The sequence below is a fragment of the Haematobia irritans genome, chromosome 1, assembly GCF_050003625.1.
Source record: "Haematobia irritans isolate KBUSLIRL chromosome 1, ASM5000362v1, whole genome shotgun sequence".
NCBI lineage: Eukaryota > Metazoa > Arthropoda > Insecta > Diptera > Muscidae > Haematobia > Haematobia irritans.
This window is the reverse complement of record NC_134397.1, coordinates 280,384,012-280,400,525: the sequence shown is the minus strand read 5'-3', so window position 1 is coordinate 280,400,525 and position 16,514 is coordinate 280,384,012. Positions and strand designations below refer to the sequence as shown.

General features: G+C 38.3%; 1 protein-coding gene across 1 annotated transcript; it reads left to right on the top strand.

Annotated features, from left to right (window-relative positions):
* The first annotated feature begins 985 nt into the window (after positions 1-985).
* Act87E (Actin 87E) lies at positions 986-3,289 on the top strand. Its single transcript, XM_075297941.1, has 2 exons — positions 986-1,119; positions 1,903-3,289. Exon 2 carries the CDS (start codon positions 1,924-1,926, stop codon positions 3,052-3,054), a length of 1,131 nt encoding a protein of 376 aa, XP_075154056.1. The 5' UTR covers positions 986-1,119; positions 1,903-1,923; the 3' UTR covers positions 3,055-3,289.
* Positions 3,290-16,514: the final 13,225 nt, after the last annotated feature.

Here is a 16,514-nt window from a genome sequence, read left to right as displayed (position 1 = left end):
AATTATGTACAAAAAATATGGTTGTACTACACCTCACAGCTGTCCCCTGCACCCTTTTGCGGCATCGCCCCTTGAGTCGAAAATCCATCATCAATTAATTGATCGATGGATTGCGAGAGTGAGGGGGATAAGTACTCAGCCAAGAGGTATGGTCTTCTTGGATGAGTGAATAATGAAATAATTATGTGATCGAAGAAATACATACATCTATGTATGCCTCAATGCAATTATTTATAAAACAAAAAAAAACGAAAAATACAGTGGCATGCATCTGTTGCCGATATTCAGTTCAAATCAGTTTTTTGTTCCTTTTTTTAGAATGGCCCTCAGAAATTACAAATAATATTTCCTATAGATTTGTGTTTCGTGGCGTTTCTTGAGGATTTTTTATGTTGATGATGTTCCACCCAATCCATGTATGGGATGAGATTCCACCATGGTGATACAAAAATATGTTTGTCGAAAGTGTAATAATTCGTTTTTATTGAGAGAGAAATATTACGATTTCAAAAAATGCCTTCATAGATATTGCAAAACATTGGTAGTGGTGCGGTGTGGTAAGGTCATCTCTCCATTCAACCAGCACTCTCTATCTGTCTGCTCCCTCGCTCTCTTCCGAGTGGTTAATGCTTAAGAGTGCATATGAACAATGATCACACATATGAAGGATATAAACAAATATTCAAAAATAAATATTCATATTAAAGCGAGAATGGACAGAGGGGTTTCACATAAACATTAAATGAGATAGATGGAGAGCAAGACCACAAATACACATACACATGTATACACACAATCCTTATAGAATCTATATGAGACAAAATATTGCACATCTATTGAACAATTTCAAATAAATTCAAATTTTGAGTATTTAAAATGTTCCCCTTTAACTATGCAACGCCTGCGCCTTTTTTTATGAGTGTGAGTGGAGGACTTCTCAATGTGAGCGGGTATGGGTGCATTTTGTGCAGGTGTATGTGATGGCGCTCATATGAACCAATTATTTGAATACACAAATTCCAACGTCTGGTATAAATATTAGTACATTGAAATCCAGCAGTCACTCGCAGTTCTACAGCGAAAGTGTTGATTTAGTCTCTTAGTTTTCTATTGTAAACGGTTAGTATTTGAAAATAAAAGAAAAGAAATTCAAAAAAGAAGTGATTTTGAATCAAGCTATATATTGGGAAATTTGAAAAGTGATACAACCCACTCAAAGGATTACTCCATCATGATATTTGGATTATAACCGAAAACTTAACCCAACCAGGATTACGAATGCCAAAAAACTACAAATCACAGTGAAAGATATTCAAAGAGATCTAATATTGTATATTGGAACTTGTGAAGAAAAGAAACCAAATACCGAGAAAATATTAGAAATTTGTTTGATTTTCAAGTTTAAATAAATTTAATTGGAAGAATTTAAATAAAAAAGAAGAGTTAATATATAATTTTGAAATCATTCCGAAAAAAATAATTTCAATTAAAATAAAAGTAAAAAAACTTTTTAGAAGAAATTAAAATAAAAACAAAAAATTACCATTTATCAAAAAAAAATGCGTTTGTTACAATTTGTAAATGAGCGAATAATGATCGTAATCCTTGTTGGCAAATCTCGTGTATGGAGACATAAAATCCTGACAATTTATGATTCAAAACATGGGATGGGAAACATGGGAACGTATTTTAAAATGATTCTCACCATGTATCCTCTAAAATCGCATGCAAAAATTCCCAAATTTTCCTAAATTGTAAATGGAATTTCTATTTGGCAGTTCAGCTTTTTATTTTGCTATAATCTGTCACTCTCAAATTGTTTCAAAATCAGAATTAGGGTGGAATTCAAATTTTAATTTGGATACGAAACGGTTTTGCCGTTTCATACCTTTTTTGTTACAGTAACAACACAAAAACTCCAAAATGTGTGATGATGATGTTGCTGCTTTGGTCGTCGACAACGGCTCCGGTATGTGCAAGGCTGGTTTCGCTGGTGATGATGCTCCCCGCGCTGTCTTCCCATCCATTGTAGGTCGTCCCCGCCATCAAGGTGTGATGGTCGGTATGGGCCAAAAGGACTCATATGTCGGCGATGAAGCTCAATCCAAGAGAGGTATCTTGACCCTTAAGTACCCCATTGAACACGGTATCATCACCAACTGGGATGATATGGAAAAGATCTGGCATCACACTTTCTACAATGAATTGCGTGTCGCCCCCGAAGAGCACCCAGTCTTGTTGACTGAAGCCCCCTTGAACCCCAAGGCTAACCGTGAGAAGATGACCCAAATCATGTTCGAAACCTTCAACTCCCCCGCCATGTATGTTGCCATCCAAGCTGTGCTCTCCTTGTACGCTTCCGGTCGTACCACCGGTATCGTTTTGGACTCTGGTGATGGTGTCTCCCACACTGTCCCAATCTATGAAGGTTATGCTTTGCCCCATGCCATCCTCCGTTTGGATTTGGCTGGTCGCGATTTGACTGACTACTTGATGAAGATCTTGACTGAACGTGGCTACTCCTTCACCACCACTGCCGAACGTGAAATCGTTCGTGACATCAAGGAAAAATTGTGCTATGTTGCCTTGGACTTCGAACAAGAAATGGCCACCGCTGCCGCCTCCACCTCATTGGAAAAGTCCTATGAACTTCCCGACGGTCAAGTCATCACCATCGGTAACGAACGTTTCCGTTGCCCAGAATCCCTCTTCCAACCCTCATTCTTGGGTATGGAATCCTGCGGCATCCACGAAACCGTCTACAACTCCATCATGAAGTGCGACGTCGATATCCGCAAGGACTTGTACGCCAACATTGTCATGTCTGGTGGCACCACCATGTACCCCGGTATTGCCGATCGTATGCAAAAGGAAATCACTGCCTTGGCCCCATCCACCATCAAGATCAAGATCATCGCTCCCCCAGAACGCAAATACTCCGTCTGGATCGGTGGTTCCATCTTGGCCTCCCTCTCCACCTTCCAACAGATGTGGATCTCCAAGCAAGAATACGACGAATCCGGCCCCGGCATTGTCCACCGCAAGTGCTTCTAAGCGACACGCACCCCAAAAACCAACAGCAAATGCACCACCACCAGCAAAATTGGCGTCGACATCAACCAACGATACAATCCCTGATGACATTTGTGCTGCTCCTGATGCTGAAACTTTCTTCATGTATCACCATCACATGCCGCCCAGGGATACAATCACCGTACAAGGTCACGCCCCAGCAAATAAATATGCTATTTTCATTTTAACTTTAACTATTCTATTATAATTTCCCCCCTTTATTACTATTATTATTATTATCATTTAATTATTATTATTTTTAAGTTTAATATTCAAGAAACATGGATGAATCTATTATTTGTACATGGACCTGAGAAAGAGGAGAACAAAAGATATTGTAAATTTTTTTAGAACTATGCGAGAAAATAAAAACATAAATTGAGAGATAAAACACAATACCAAAACACACAAACTAAATTTAAATTGGCACATTAACGATTTGTCTTCTTATGGGACATGTGCGCCTGCGCACAGTAAATTCTCATTGGGTTTGCTGTACCAATGGGGGCATGGAAGAAGACACATACACCATTGATTGAAGTTCTAAAAATAATGAATGGTCGTTCGCAAGTGAGTGAATATGGCAAACAGATGTTTGGCATCTGTTGGACCCCCCGCCACTTGAATCCCTGTCTTCAATTACTTTTATTATGTTTACAAAAAAAACACGCACATAGGGATCTTCTCCCGCCATGAGCACTTGAGCGTCATGAAAAATCACAACTAGGGGGTAGTCCATAATGAAATTTCCTCTTTGGATCTGGGTAACTAATAATTCCATTGAGACTTTCGTGGGAGGCAAACGAAAACAGATCGATTTTTTACCTCATCGTGTATGTTCTCGTCACAAGAGTATTTCCCTCTCTTGAAAAAATATCTGCGCGTTCTTCTGAAAATCTAAAAATATCCACATATTTTATTGTAGAAATGCATATTTCTTCGTGTATCTCGATACTCTCTACACACAGACATCGATACAAATCTATTTAGAACTAGACATGAATTGTGGCATGTATTTGCGAATGTTTATGGAATGGAATTTTACGTATACATCGATAAATATTCTTGAATATGTGTACGATATTGCGATATACAAATTTCTAATAGAGAATTTGAAATTCCAACAAAATTAGCGATGTTCTCATTGAAATTGTATCCAAGAACACGGATGTGTGCATCCACGTTTTGTTTTTAATTTGCGCGACGCCGAACCATATTTTTATACTCCATACGATTGTTTATCACGGCACGTATGTGTTCGGCGAACCAGTCCCAAACTGGTTGTTTCACTTGTCCTAAAGGAAAAGAACTAGGGTTGCCAGATTCAAATGGCCTGTTGTCTGGAATTTGGAAAAAGTTGGCTGGATATAAAAAAAATGGATTTCATAAATCCCCAAATATGACAAATAAATCTATTTATTAAAATATTTAAATAAATAATAAAAAAACACAACAAAACATTTATAATTCAGTCTTTTCATAAACATAATTAAAGTAAATTTAATTAAATTAAAAAAAAATGAGAGCATATTTTTAATTCAATCTTTTCTTACAAACTAAATTTACAGATAAAGGCAAAAAAGTGAAAATTTCAAAATTTAGAGTTACGACGCTTTCTCACTCTGGGTATAATTGAGCGCTGGTTAAAAGTAATTAGCACTCAAAATTCACCTTATTGAGAATGAAAAAGATAAATAACTAAACATATAGTATTTTCTATTGAAATATTATATCAAAAGTATATTTAGCTGGAAATATTATTGAATGGCTTGTAACTGGACATGACATAGAAAATCTGGAAATTCCAGCCCATCTGGCAACCCTAAAAAAAACTGACCCTTTTATTGGTAAAACAACCGGTGAAATTAATTTAGTTTTATCACAGGAAGGGTAAATTGACCCCCACATAGATACCTACAAACCAATTCATTGACCGGTTGCTTTCTTATCAATTAACCAGTTCAAATAGACATGCTAGAGAGACAGTTCTTCCCAACTATCCAATAGTCTAGTGTCTAGTTACATTACTTTAGAAGTTGTGCCTTGGAAGTTCATTTGAATGGAGAAATTACAAAAAAAAACCTATTTTCCTCCAATTTCACTTTTATTTTCTACACCCTAAAAAATCGCTTCTGTAACATATACCCTAAACACATTTCCGAACAACTTATTGTTTGTATTGTTCAAACATAGTTATTATGTTTTAGCTTAGGCATACACTGGTAGAAAAAAAATTTAATGAAATTTTGATTGTGTATGTTATATACATTTTTAAGGCGCCAATTGGTTACTTCCATTCTTTTACTTGCAGCATACTCTCTAGGTCTCTCTTTCGAAACACATATATGTTTATAGTCTCGTAAATAGTGCTGTCACCCGGGATAAATTCCTTCCCGAAATCCTGGGAACTTCGGGACGGGATTAATCCCGAGTCCCGGGATTTTTTATTTTGAATTCCGGTATCCAATTTGTTAATTTGTGGCTTTTTAGCTTTATTAATAAATTGGTGTCTTCATTCAGTGCAAACGGCCTTTAGATTTCATACCCGACAAATTGAGTTAATAAACATTTATGGTACACCTTGAGTAAGAATTTATTATACCTGAAGTATACTGTAACAAGTATATACAGCTGTAAGTTTGGCCAGGCCGAATCTTAAATACCCACCACCATGAATAAAATATTACAGTTTCTTTTCAAATTTCAGGGGGTTTGATGACAGATATTCTCCCAAGCAGAGTAGCTCCACCAGTACTATTCCCGAAGATAAATTTAAAGATTTTACCTATGAAAATTATATCAGATACTGGATTTATAATAACCATTTTTGTTTTTTTTTTTTTAGAGGAATCATTAACATCTCTTGTAAGTGTACAAGAAAAAGATGATATCGCTTTAATTTGAAATCTAAAATCTAGCGATTTTTACCCCCAATGTTTATATGATTACGAGAAGTAAAATCTGGAAATGTTACATTCAGTTTCAAGCAATTTTCATGATCAGTGCGCCTTCTATACCCTCAAGAAGTGAAATCGGTCTCTATGGAGGACTTACCAAATGGACCGATAAAAACAAAATTATATACAGGTATATTTATAATTTCAGAGAAATCGGATAAAAATTACGGTTTCTAGAAACCCAAGGAGTTAAATTGGGAGATCGATCTTATGTGGGCTACACTAAAACATGGACTTATACAGTTTTCGGCACACGTATTTGTGGTCCTAAAATACCTCCATTATATTGGATAAAAACTACAGTTTCTATAAGCCCAAGAAGTAAAATCGGGAGATCGGTCTATATTGGGGCTATACCGAAACATGGACCGATACTCACAATTTTTGGCACACCTCTTTGAGGTTCTAAAATACCTACGGATTCCAGAAGTCCAAAAAGTAAAATCAGGAGATCGGTCTATATGGGGCTATACCAAAACATGGACCGATACTCACCATTTTTGACACACCTCTTTGTGATCCTAAAATACCTCTATATTTGCAATTTCAGGCAAATTGGATTAAAACTACGGTTTCTATAAGCTCAAGACTCGAAATCGGGAGGTTGAGTTTGTGAAAATTTTAGCATGATTGCTTCATTATTGAAGACTGTAGCGTGATTACAAAAAACAGAAAGACGGACATGGTTATATCGTCTTAGAATTTCTCCATGATCAAGAATATATATACTTTATATAGTCGGAAATAGATATTTCGATGTATTAAAAACGGAATGAAAAATGCATTATAACCCCGTCACAATTCTATGGTGGTGGGTATAAAATGCACAATTTAATCAAAAATCGAAGTAAACGATAGGTTAAAGTGGCAGCTCGATTAAGTTTCAGGCTCACTTAGACTATTCAGTCCATTGTGATAAATTTCTTAAAGGTCCACCTTTGAACAATGAATGGAATTCGTGTCACATAAAATAAAAAAAGGTCCGTTGATAATATCACAAAATCGTGGTAGCGATATAAAATTGCTTTTTAATTTTTTTTTATGATAGCAATTTGAAATTGCGTTTTGACTTACTCTTTGTTAATAAAATTGAATTAAACTAAATTGAATTAAACTATTACTTACTATTCCATATTTAAAGAATCCCGAAAAAATCCCAAAATTTTCGGAACCCTAAAAAAAATCCCGGGATTCTATATTTTGAAATCCCGATTCCCGGCATTTATCAAAATCGATCGCTAATGACAGCCCTAGTCGTAAAGCGTGCTAAGTTTGGTTGAAATCGGTTCAGGCTAGGTTAGGTTAGGTTAGGTTAAAGTGGCAGCCCGATTAAGATTCAGGCTCACTTAGACTATTCAGTCCATTGTGATACCACATTAACTAAAAGTACCTATTACATATGGGCACTTCTAGTTTTAACCGCTGAACCTTCTTGATTATTTTTCTTTGTTGAACCAACCAGATTGTTCCAAAAACATTAGCAGACTGCTTAAGTTAACGTTTTCCAGATCCGCCAGTAATCTGAAGCTATATGCTCCTAAAAGTTGCTTGCGCTTTACACAAAATGCAGGACACTCACACAAGAGGTGTTTAATTGATTCTTTTTCCTCCGCATCATGACAGCTCATACAATAGTCATTATACTTCGCGCCAATAGTTTTTGCAAAATCTCCTATCAGGCAGCGACCCGTTATAGCAGATATCAGGAGTGATATCTGACGTCTCGAGAACATTAGCATATCTAGTGTGCGGTTTAAGTTGAAATGGGGCCATATTTGCTTGGTGTCGTTACAACCCTTGCAATTCTCCCATCGAACATTTGCCATCATAACAGCCTTCTCACGCAGCATGAGCTTGCAGGTAGCTAGAGGCATACCAACAAATTCTAGTTCCCCTGGAATATGTAAGGTAGTCCCTAGCCTTGCCAACTCATCGGCTTCGCAGTTCCCCGGTATGTTCCTATGGCCAGGCACCCATATTAGGTGAATATTGTACTGCTCAGCCATCTCATTGAGAGATTTGCGGCAATCGATGGCCGTTTTCGAGTTGAGGAACACAGAGTCCAAGGATTTTATTGCAGGTTGACTGTCTGAGTATATATTAATGCCCACATTTTTTGGAACATTACTTCTCAGCCAATTCGCCACCTCTCTTATTGCTAATATTTCAGCCTGAAAAACACTACAGTGATTAGGTAATCTTTTCGCTATTTGAAGTTCCAAATCATTAGAATATACTCCGAAACCCACTTGTCCATCCAATTTGGAGCCATCAGTGTAGAAATCTATATATTCTTTATTCCCCGGGGTCTGTGTGCACCACGCCTCACTATTGGGGATTAGAGTCTCAAACTTTTTGTCGAAAAGTGGACTCGCCAAAGTGTAATCCACTACGTTAGGCACATCTGACATTGTTTTGAGGACAGAACTGTGACCGTAACCTTTTTCCGACCACAGCGATAGTTCGCGCAACCGCACAGCCGTTGTTGCAGCTGACTGTTTGGCCAAAATGTCTAAAGGCAATAGATGCAGCATGACATTAAGGGAATTTGTTCCTGTCTTGCTGAATGCGCCTGAAATACACAAACACGCCATACGCTGAACTTTATCTAAACCAGTCGGTTTCTGAAGTGCCGGCCACCAGACTACAACACCATATAGCATTATAGGTCTAACCACTGTCGTGTATAGCCAATGCACAATTTTTGGTTTTAGTCCCCACTTTTTTCCTATTGCCTTTTTGCACGAGTACAAAGCTACAGTTGCCTTCCTCGCCCTTTCTTCAATATTAAGCTTAAAGTTCAGCTTCCTGTCCAAAATAACGCCAAGGTATTTTGCACAATCACCAAAGGGAATTTCAATACCCCCTAAGGAAATAGGCCTAACCGTGGGAGTTTTGCGATCTTTGCAGTACATGACTAATTCTGTCTTTGCGGGATTTACCCCAAGACCATTGTCTTTCGCCCATTTTTCAGTCATCCGGAGGGCCCTCTGAATAATATCTCTGATTGTGGATGGGAATTTTCCCCTGACTGCCAGAGCTACATCATCTGCGTATGCCACCACTTTTATCCTTTCTTTTTCTAGAGTAACCAGAAGGCTATTTATAGCAACATTCCAAAGAAGAGGTGATAGAACTCCTCCTTGGGGAGTGCCTCTGTTCACATACTTTTGTATGTTTGCTTGTCCTAGTGTGGCTGAAATACGTCTCTTCATTAGCAGTTCGTCTAACAGCCTGAGTATACATGGATCAACATTCAGAGTTGTCAGTCCATTTAATATCGAGCTCGGATGGACATTATTGAACGCCCCTTCGATGTCTAGAAACGCCACGATTGTGTATTCTTTGACAGATAGTGAGCTTTCAATACAGCTGACTAGTTCATGTAGTGCGGTCTCAGTAGACCTGCCCTTCGAGTATGCATGCTGTCGTTTCGAGAACAAACTTGAATCGATGCTAGTTCTAAGATAAATATCTATCATCCTCTCCAGAGTCTTAAGTAGGAATGAGGATAAGCTGATTGGTCGGAAATCCTTCGCCCTCGAGTGAGAGGCTTTTCCCGCTTTAGGTATGAAGACGACTTTTGTTTCCCTCCACTTTCCTGGGATATATGATAAGTTGATACATCCTTTATATATCACCGACAACCAGGGGATAATTTTGTCAGTTACAGCTTGTAACTCCGCCGGAGTAATTCCATCAGGTCCAGGGGATTTGAATGGTCCAAAGCTATTTAGCGCCCATCTTATTCTAGTTTCCGATACAATTTCCTCGACAGGAAACGACCGCTGAGCAACTGTGGCACCGCCAGTACATGGTTCAACCGTCTGATTTCCAGGAAAATGTGTGTCCAATAGTACCTCCAGCGTCTCCTCACTGGACGTTGTCCAATTGCCCTCCGATGTTTTAATGAAACCTGGAGCGGAGTTGGTGGATGCTAGAACCTTCCGTAGTCTGGAAGCCTCGGACGTATTCTCAATACTGCTGCAGTAATCATTCCAAGAGTTATGCTGAGCCTTTCTCAGTTCTCGCTTGTATCCTCTCAGAATCTTCTTGTAAGCGTCCCAGTCCTCAGAAGCTCTGGTGGACTTTGCCTTGTTAAAGAGCTTCCTGCAGGATTTCCTCATATTACTTAATTCCGTAGACCACCATGGTGGTCGATGTTTCCCCCTTGGCTTTCCTCTAGGGCATGCAGCTTTCAGTGAGATGTTGAAGGCCTTAGTAATCCGCTCCACTGCGTATTCGATATCTTGCACATTTCTCATATTTGTCTCTGTTATTTCCGGTATCATCATATTGAACGATTCCCTATACCTATTCCAGTCAGCTTTCCTAACATTTGGCGGAAATATGATCTTGGTGATATGAACATCAAATTTGAAACTGATGTAGCGATGATCTGAGAAGCTGTGTTCACTTAAAACCTGCCACTCAGACATCATTTCATTCAGTTCTTGCGAGGCCAAGGTGATGTCCAAAACCTCTTGCCTGTTTTTAGTGACAAAGGTTGGGACATCTCCCTTGTTGCAAACTACCAGATTAGTACGCAAAATAAACTCTATTAGCGACTCTCCCCTTGCATTAGTATCACTACTTCCCCATATACTATGATGTGCATTCGCATCGCATCCCATAATGAGTTTCGTCTTTGTTTTCCGTGACTCCTCCACTAAGGTCTTAACGGCATATGGAGGCATCTCCCTGTCATGTCCCATGTAGACCGAAGATACCCAATATTTGCATTTGGCTATTTCTAAACTGGCAACGACAGTGTCTGTATTGCACATTGAAGGAAGCAGAAACAAATTGAGCTCGTTTTTAGCAATTATACAGGCTCGATTTACATCATTACCACTATACTGCAATAGTTTGAACCCCGGAGTACTTAATTCACATATTTTGTTTTTATAAACATATGGTTCTTGAATAAGAACTATATCTATGTCCCCTTTCATCAGGAGAACTTTTAAGGCATCACATGCAGCCTTACAATGATGAAGATTTATCTGGAGGATCCGTAGGACCATCGAGATTTTCAACAACCGTCACATCAGCCGCTTCAATCGAGTCATCAAGAATGTCCTCTTCAGAGATATCGGTGACTCTCGCAATAACCATAGGTTCAACTTTGGTGAGTTCTGAGGCAGTAGAAGCCTCCTCACGCATACGGTATCTATCCATGTCTTCAAATGTCTTGGTATCCTCCTCGACTTCGCAAGAGGATCCGCTTACTTCTGATTCAGACAGAGGCTTGTCCATTTCTGAATCCTTTAGCTGATCGTTTTTATACACCTTCATTTGGATATAATGAAAGCCATAACATACACGGCCCTGGGACTTTGCTAGATGTGGCAAAGACTGAGTGTTCAATATAAACACTGCATGCCGTCTTGGCCCATCCACTTCATCCAAACGGCCAACCTTCCAATCAGCTGTTGGAAGATATGGATTGCATTGTTTCAGTCTATTTAAAATAGATTCAGGGTCAGGAGGGTTTGCAGGTATCCACGCATGTGCTCTTGGTCTAGCCGGTATGTCTTTCTTCTCGACTAACTCTAGAGCAGCTCCTTCCCAAACTTCACCAATTAGTATCAGAGCAGCTTTAAAACATTCTATAGACCTCTGGTCCTCAAATGCGACTAGCTTAAATCGTCCTTGATACCAACCAGCCTCTTGGTGTCGAGGATCTGGGCCGGGAAACTTTTCCAGCACCTGTGAGTAGACGCCAGACAAAGCATTCTCAATTTCCCCCCATTTTTGCTTTGGAACCATACCGTCCAATGCTCCTTTATTAATGATAGCCATCACAAGGCTGTCTTTAGCAACTGAGGCAAACGATCGTTGATCCCTTTTGGAGGATGGCAGCTCATCCGGTGATCGTTCCCTTTTTCCAGCCTCAAGAATTCCTTGAGCCCATTTTAAGGAATCGCTTTGTTTAGCCGACAACGTGCTTGGGTCGACTGATCCTAATTTCTTTAGGATAAACAAAGCATTTCTGCGTTCTTTGAATCTCTTTCGTGAGGGATTACCTCCTTTTGATGCCGTTACCTTGGAAAAGGTCCGACTTGTCAAATTGTCGCCACCTGTCGACCCGTCTACAGGTCGACTAATTGGGCCTAACTCTTGGTCATTGCCCAAATCTATAACTCCAGTCGATACTCGTCCACTGGGCCCTGAAGTTAGCAACCCAGTGGATGTCTTTGAATTTCTCTGCATGGTGGCCTAATATCCCACCACACTTGAAATTCGTAGTAGGTACTTATTACGATGATTTTATCCGCTATTAAAAAACACGTCCGTTCCGTTCGACGGTTGAGGCTAATCACGGCATTCGATATTAAATTCGAAAAAATTGTCGATACGATTAAAAATTTGGATTAGGGCTGTCACCCGAATCCCGGGAGTTTTTATTTTGAATCCCGGGATTTTTAGGGATCCCGAAAAACTAATTCCAATTTGTTAATTTGTGGTGTTTTAGCATTACTTGTTCGCTAAGTATAAAAGCAATTTGAAGTTGCGTTCTGATTTGCTCTTATGTTCTTCTGTTAATAAAATTGAATTAAACTATTATTTAACATATTTAAAGAATCCAGAAATTTTCGGAATCCCTAAAAAAACACGGGATTCTATATTTTGAAATCCCGAATCCTGTGATTTATAAAAGTCGATCCCGAATGACCGCAATAGTTTGGATTACGGCATTCGACGAAATTTGATGCAATTTCTCTAGCATTGCCAATAGCAAAAACCGAAGCATAACAAAATGAAATGACAAAATTAAGTTAGCGGCACAAAATAGAATGTAGAAAAAACATATGTTTTTGAACATTTCAAAGTAATTCTATCTTTTTATACCCTGCGCCACACTATGGAACAGGGTATTATAAGTTAGTGCATATGTTTGCAACACCCAGAAAGAGACGAGATAGACACATGGTGTCTTTGGCAATAACGCTCAAGATGGGTGTCTGTCCGTCCGTCTGTCTGTGAACACATTTTTGTGATCAATGTCTAGGTCGCAGTTCAAATTTGGCACAAGTTTCTGTTTTGGGTCACAATAGAACCCTATTGATTTTAGAAGAAATTGGTTCAGATTTACATATAGCTCCCATATATATCGTTCGCCCTATATGCACTTATATGCACCCAGAATCCAAAGTTTTACCCTTGGTCGTATAGTCAAGTGTGCAAAATGTGATTGAAATCGGTTCAGATTTAAATATAGCTCCCATAGATATCTTTCGCCCGATAAGGACTTATAGGCCTAGAAGCAAAAGATTAACCCTAATTTGCTTGGAATTTTGCAAAAGGAGAATATTGGACGAATTTGATGTGGTATCGAAAAAATCTACAAAGGGGTGGAGGGTATAATATAGTCGGCTCCGCCCGACTTTAGACTTTCCTTACTTGTTTTTTTGGTGTTTGTATTAAATGGCGACGTCCTTCACATCAAAAACCAGGTTAAAAAACGAGCGATGTAGCCACAAACAAGAACTACATCTATTCTTGAAGTCGTATGTAGATCTTTTATAGAACGATGTCAGCCATTGATTCTCCAGAACCAATTACGGATGCCAGATTTTGAAGAGGCAAAAAGAGCACATTCAGCTTATAAAAAGAGCACATACGAAAAAAAGATCACACTTTTTCAAATAAAATATGTCCAGTGAACAAGCGATTTAAAATTTTGGCTTTTTTGGGATCAGTTAACATATTGCCAAACAAGGGGTTTTGTAAAACATTTGGGCATAATTTAAAAAAGGTTTCACCTTTGTTATTGCACATATCTGGATAGCCTGGCTATATCATACGCCTCCCCACTAATTTTAATACCACTGTGACCCCGAATCCATAATAACTGACATTTTCTGATATTGGAAAGTTCCAGTTTCTCATGAAAAAAGGCAACGATATAGTTGTTTGTCTTTGCACTTGCAAGACTATCTGTGAAAAAGACACATTAATCAGACTCATCCTCTATAGCAACTTCCAAGGCCTTGACTAAGACCCACAGTTCTCCAAAAGTAGAAGACGTGGTGGTATCGAGTCTAAAGTGGAATTTTTGGTCACAGTTCACATTAAGGACACCACAGCCAGTCCAGGTGATTCCCACTGAAGCATCCGTGGCATATATATCGTATCCATCAGCTTTATAGTCGGCAATTTCTTTATTGCATATTGCTCTTAACACTTCAATTGGCGTATCCTTTTTACTCCCAGATAATAAGTTGAACCTTACTGAAATTATAGATGAAAATATGGAGTTAGAAACATGTTTGATATTATCAAAAATGTTTTTGGGAATCATAGTATACCTTACTATAACTATACTATAAGATTTCACTTTCGGATTGTCTGATATTGTATCATAAAAACTGCAATTGGTAGATTGTATTTTGATTAATTCCTTGGCTGTGGGCAACCTCGCCCTATATGACGGCGCAAATCATGCGCAAGGCCTCAGTTACGGCGATCACCTCTTCATTGCAGCCAATTTTTTTCCCTGCGAGCATTCTTTTGAGGTCTGAGAACAAGAAAAAGTCGTTGGGGCCAGATCTGGAGAATACGGTGGGTGGGGAAGCAATTCGAAGCCCAATTCATGAATTTTTGCCACCGTTCTCAATGACTTGTGGCACGGTGCGTTGTCTTGGTGGAACAACACTTTTTTCTTCTTCATATGGGGCCGTTTTGCCGCGATTTCGACCTTCAAACGCTCCAATAACGCCATATAATAGTCACTGTTGATGGTTTGGTCCCTTCTCAAGATAATCGATAACAATTATTCCACATATCTGGATATTCATTATCAAGCCAAGTTTTTGCTTCCACCTTATTTTTCCCCTTCAGAAAACAGTATTTTATCAAAACACGAAATACCTTTTTTCCATTTTTTCACAATATCAAAAGTTGCTTCACAAAAGACAATCTATCTCACAAACTAATTGACTTACAGACGTCAAATTTTGAAGGTTGGTACTATATAAAAATAATATGCATCTATGTGTCAGACCGGGGACTTATCAGCCAACCTGTTATGAAATAAAGCTGTGGTTGAACTTATGATTCAAGTTCCTAAATTTACACAAAAGTAGTGAAAATGTTCTCTTTGGGTCCGGAAGTGGTGCAAATTTGGCGAAGAGGCGATCAATGTAATACAAACTTGTCAAACGACAGATGTCCACCATTTCAACAGCCGTTGCATTGAATTTGCATCACTTCTTAAGGTGTGATCCGAATTCAGTGTTTTCAATGTTAATTAAAAAACTTTGTGATATTTTTCCAAATAAAAAAGTTTATAATTTTTTATAATTTGTAATGCATACTACTTACGCTTGTCTGAAATATTTGCCCTCGAATATTTTCAAAAATTATCGATTTTTCTAGAATGGATATTGTATTTTTTCGGCAAACATACAAATATGAAAAAACGAGTCCCATTTTATACATTTTGAGAACCTCCCATTTTGACATCTTCTTTTTTGTCATTATTTTGTTTGTCTGAATTTCTTTTGCACACACAGGACATACATATTTTTGTTTAGGAGAATGACCATTATTCTTACACAAAATACAAATATTAACATCACAGTGACCATTACATTGACCTTCGTCTTTTCCACATTTAATACACCTTTTCCAGGATCTACAACCTTGTTTCGTGTGACCCAATCTTCCACAATTGTGACACTGTCTAACCGCCGGATAGAAAGTGTCCACTTTCAGGACTGTTTTTTCAAAAATAAACCACTCTTGATGGCTATCACCTGCAAAACCAATTTTTATTGTCTCAGTAGGATGAAAAACATCAGGAACAACCCTTATTATTTTTAATATTTTCCACTTCAGACGTATCTACTAAAACATTGATCTCACCTGAGAAATCCGAGATGTACCTAACCTCATTGTCGTTGATTCTGCTTTTCTTATTTCCTTGTAGCTCAGCATTATCGCCTCGTCTCACTTTTTTGACTCCATTTACAGCACCATTGCCCCCAACATATACGCCACCATCTTGACAAACGCCACTATTTACCATGTTCTTTGATAATTTTTGTTTTTTTCCTTTCACATTGTCAATATGACAAACAATAAGTAAGTTCGAAGGCCCAACCTTCTCCTCATCATCACTGCTCATAGCGACCACTCCGGCCAAAGCACCACTTTTTAAGTTCGAGTTTAGCCGCTAAAATCGTATTTTTTCACGATTACTTTTCTTTAATAATCCATTTTAAGGAATGCAAACTGTGTGCAAATTTGCTTTGGGCTATTCCCCATCAAGTTATAATGAAATATGCAACAAATATGTATGATTTTATGACATTTTTTACTCATTTAGTTTTCACTTTAGTGAATATTAGCGGCTAAACTCGAACTTAGTTATAGAACACGAAATTATAGAACAATTTTGTCCCTTACTGTATCTTAACTCAAAAGCTATAGATGTACGTTACCTAGCAAGGATATATGATGGTTAAGATATATAAA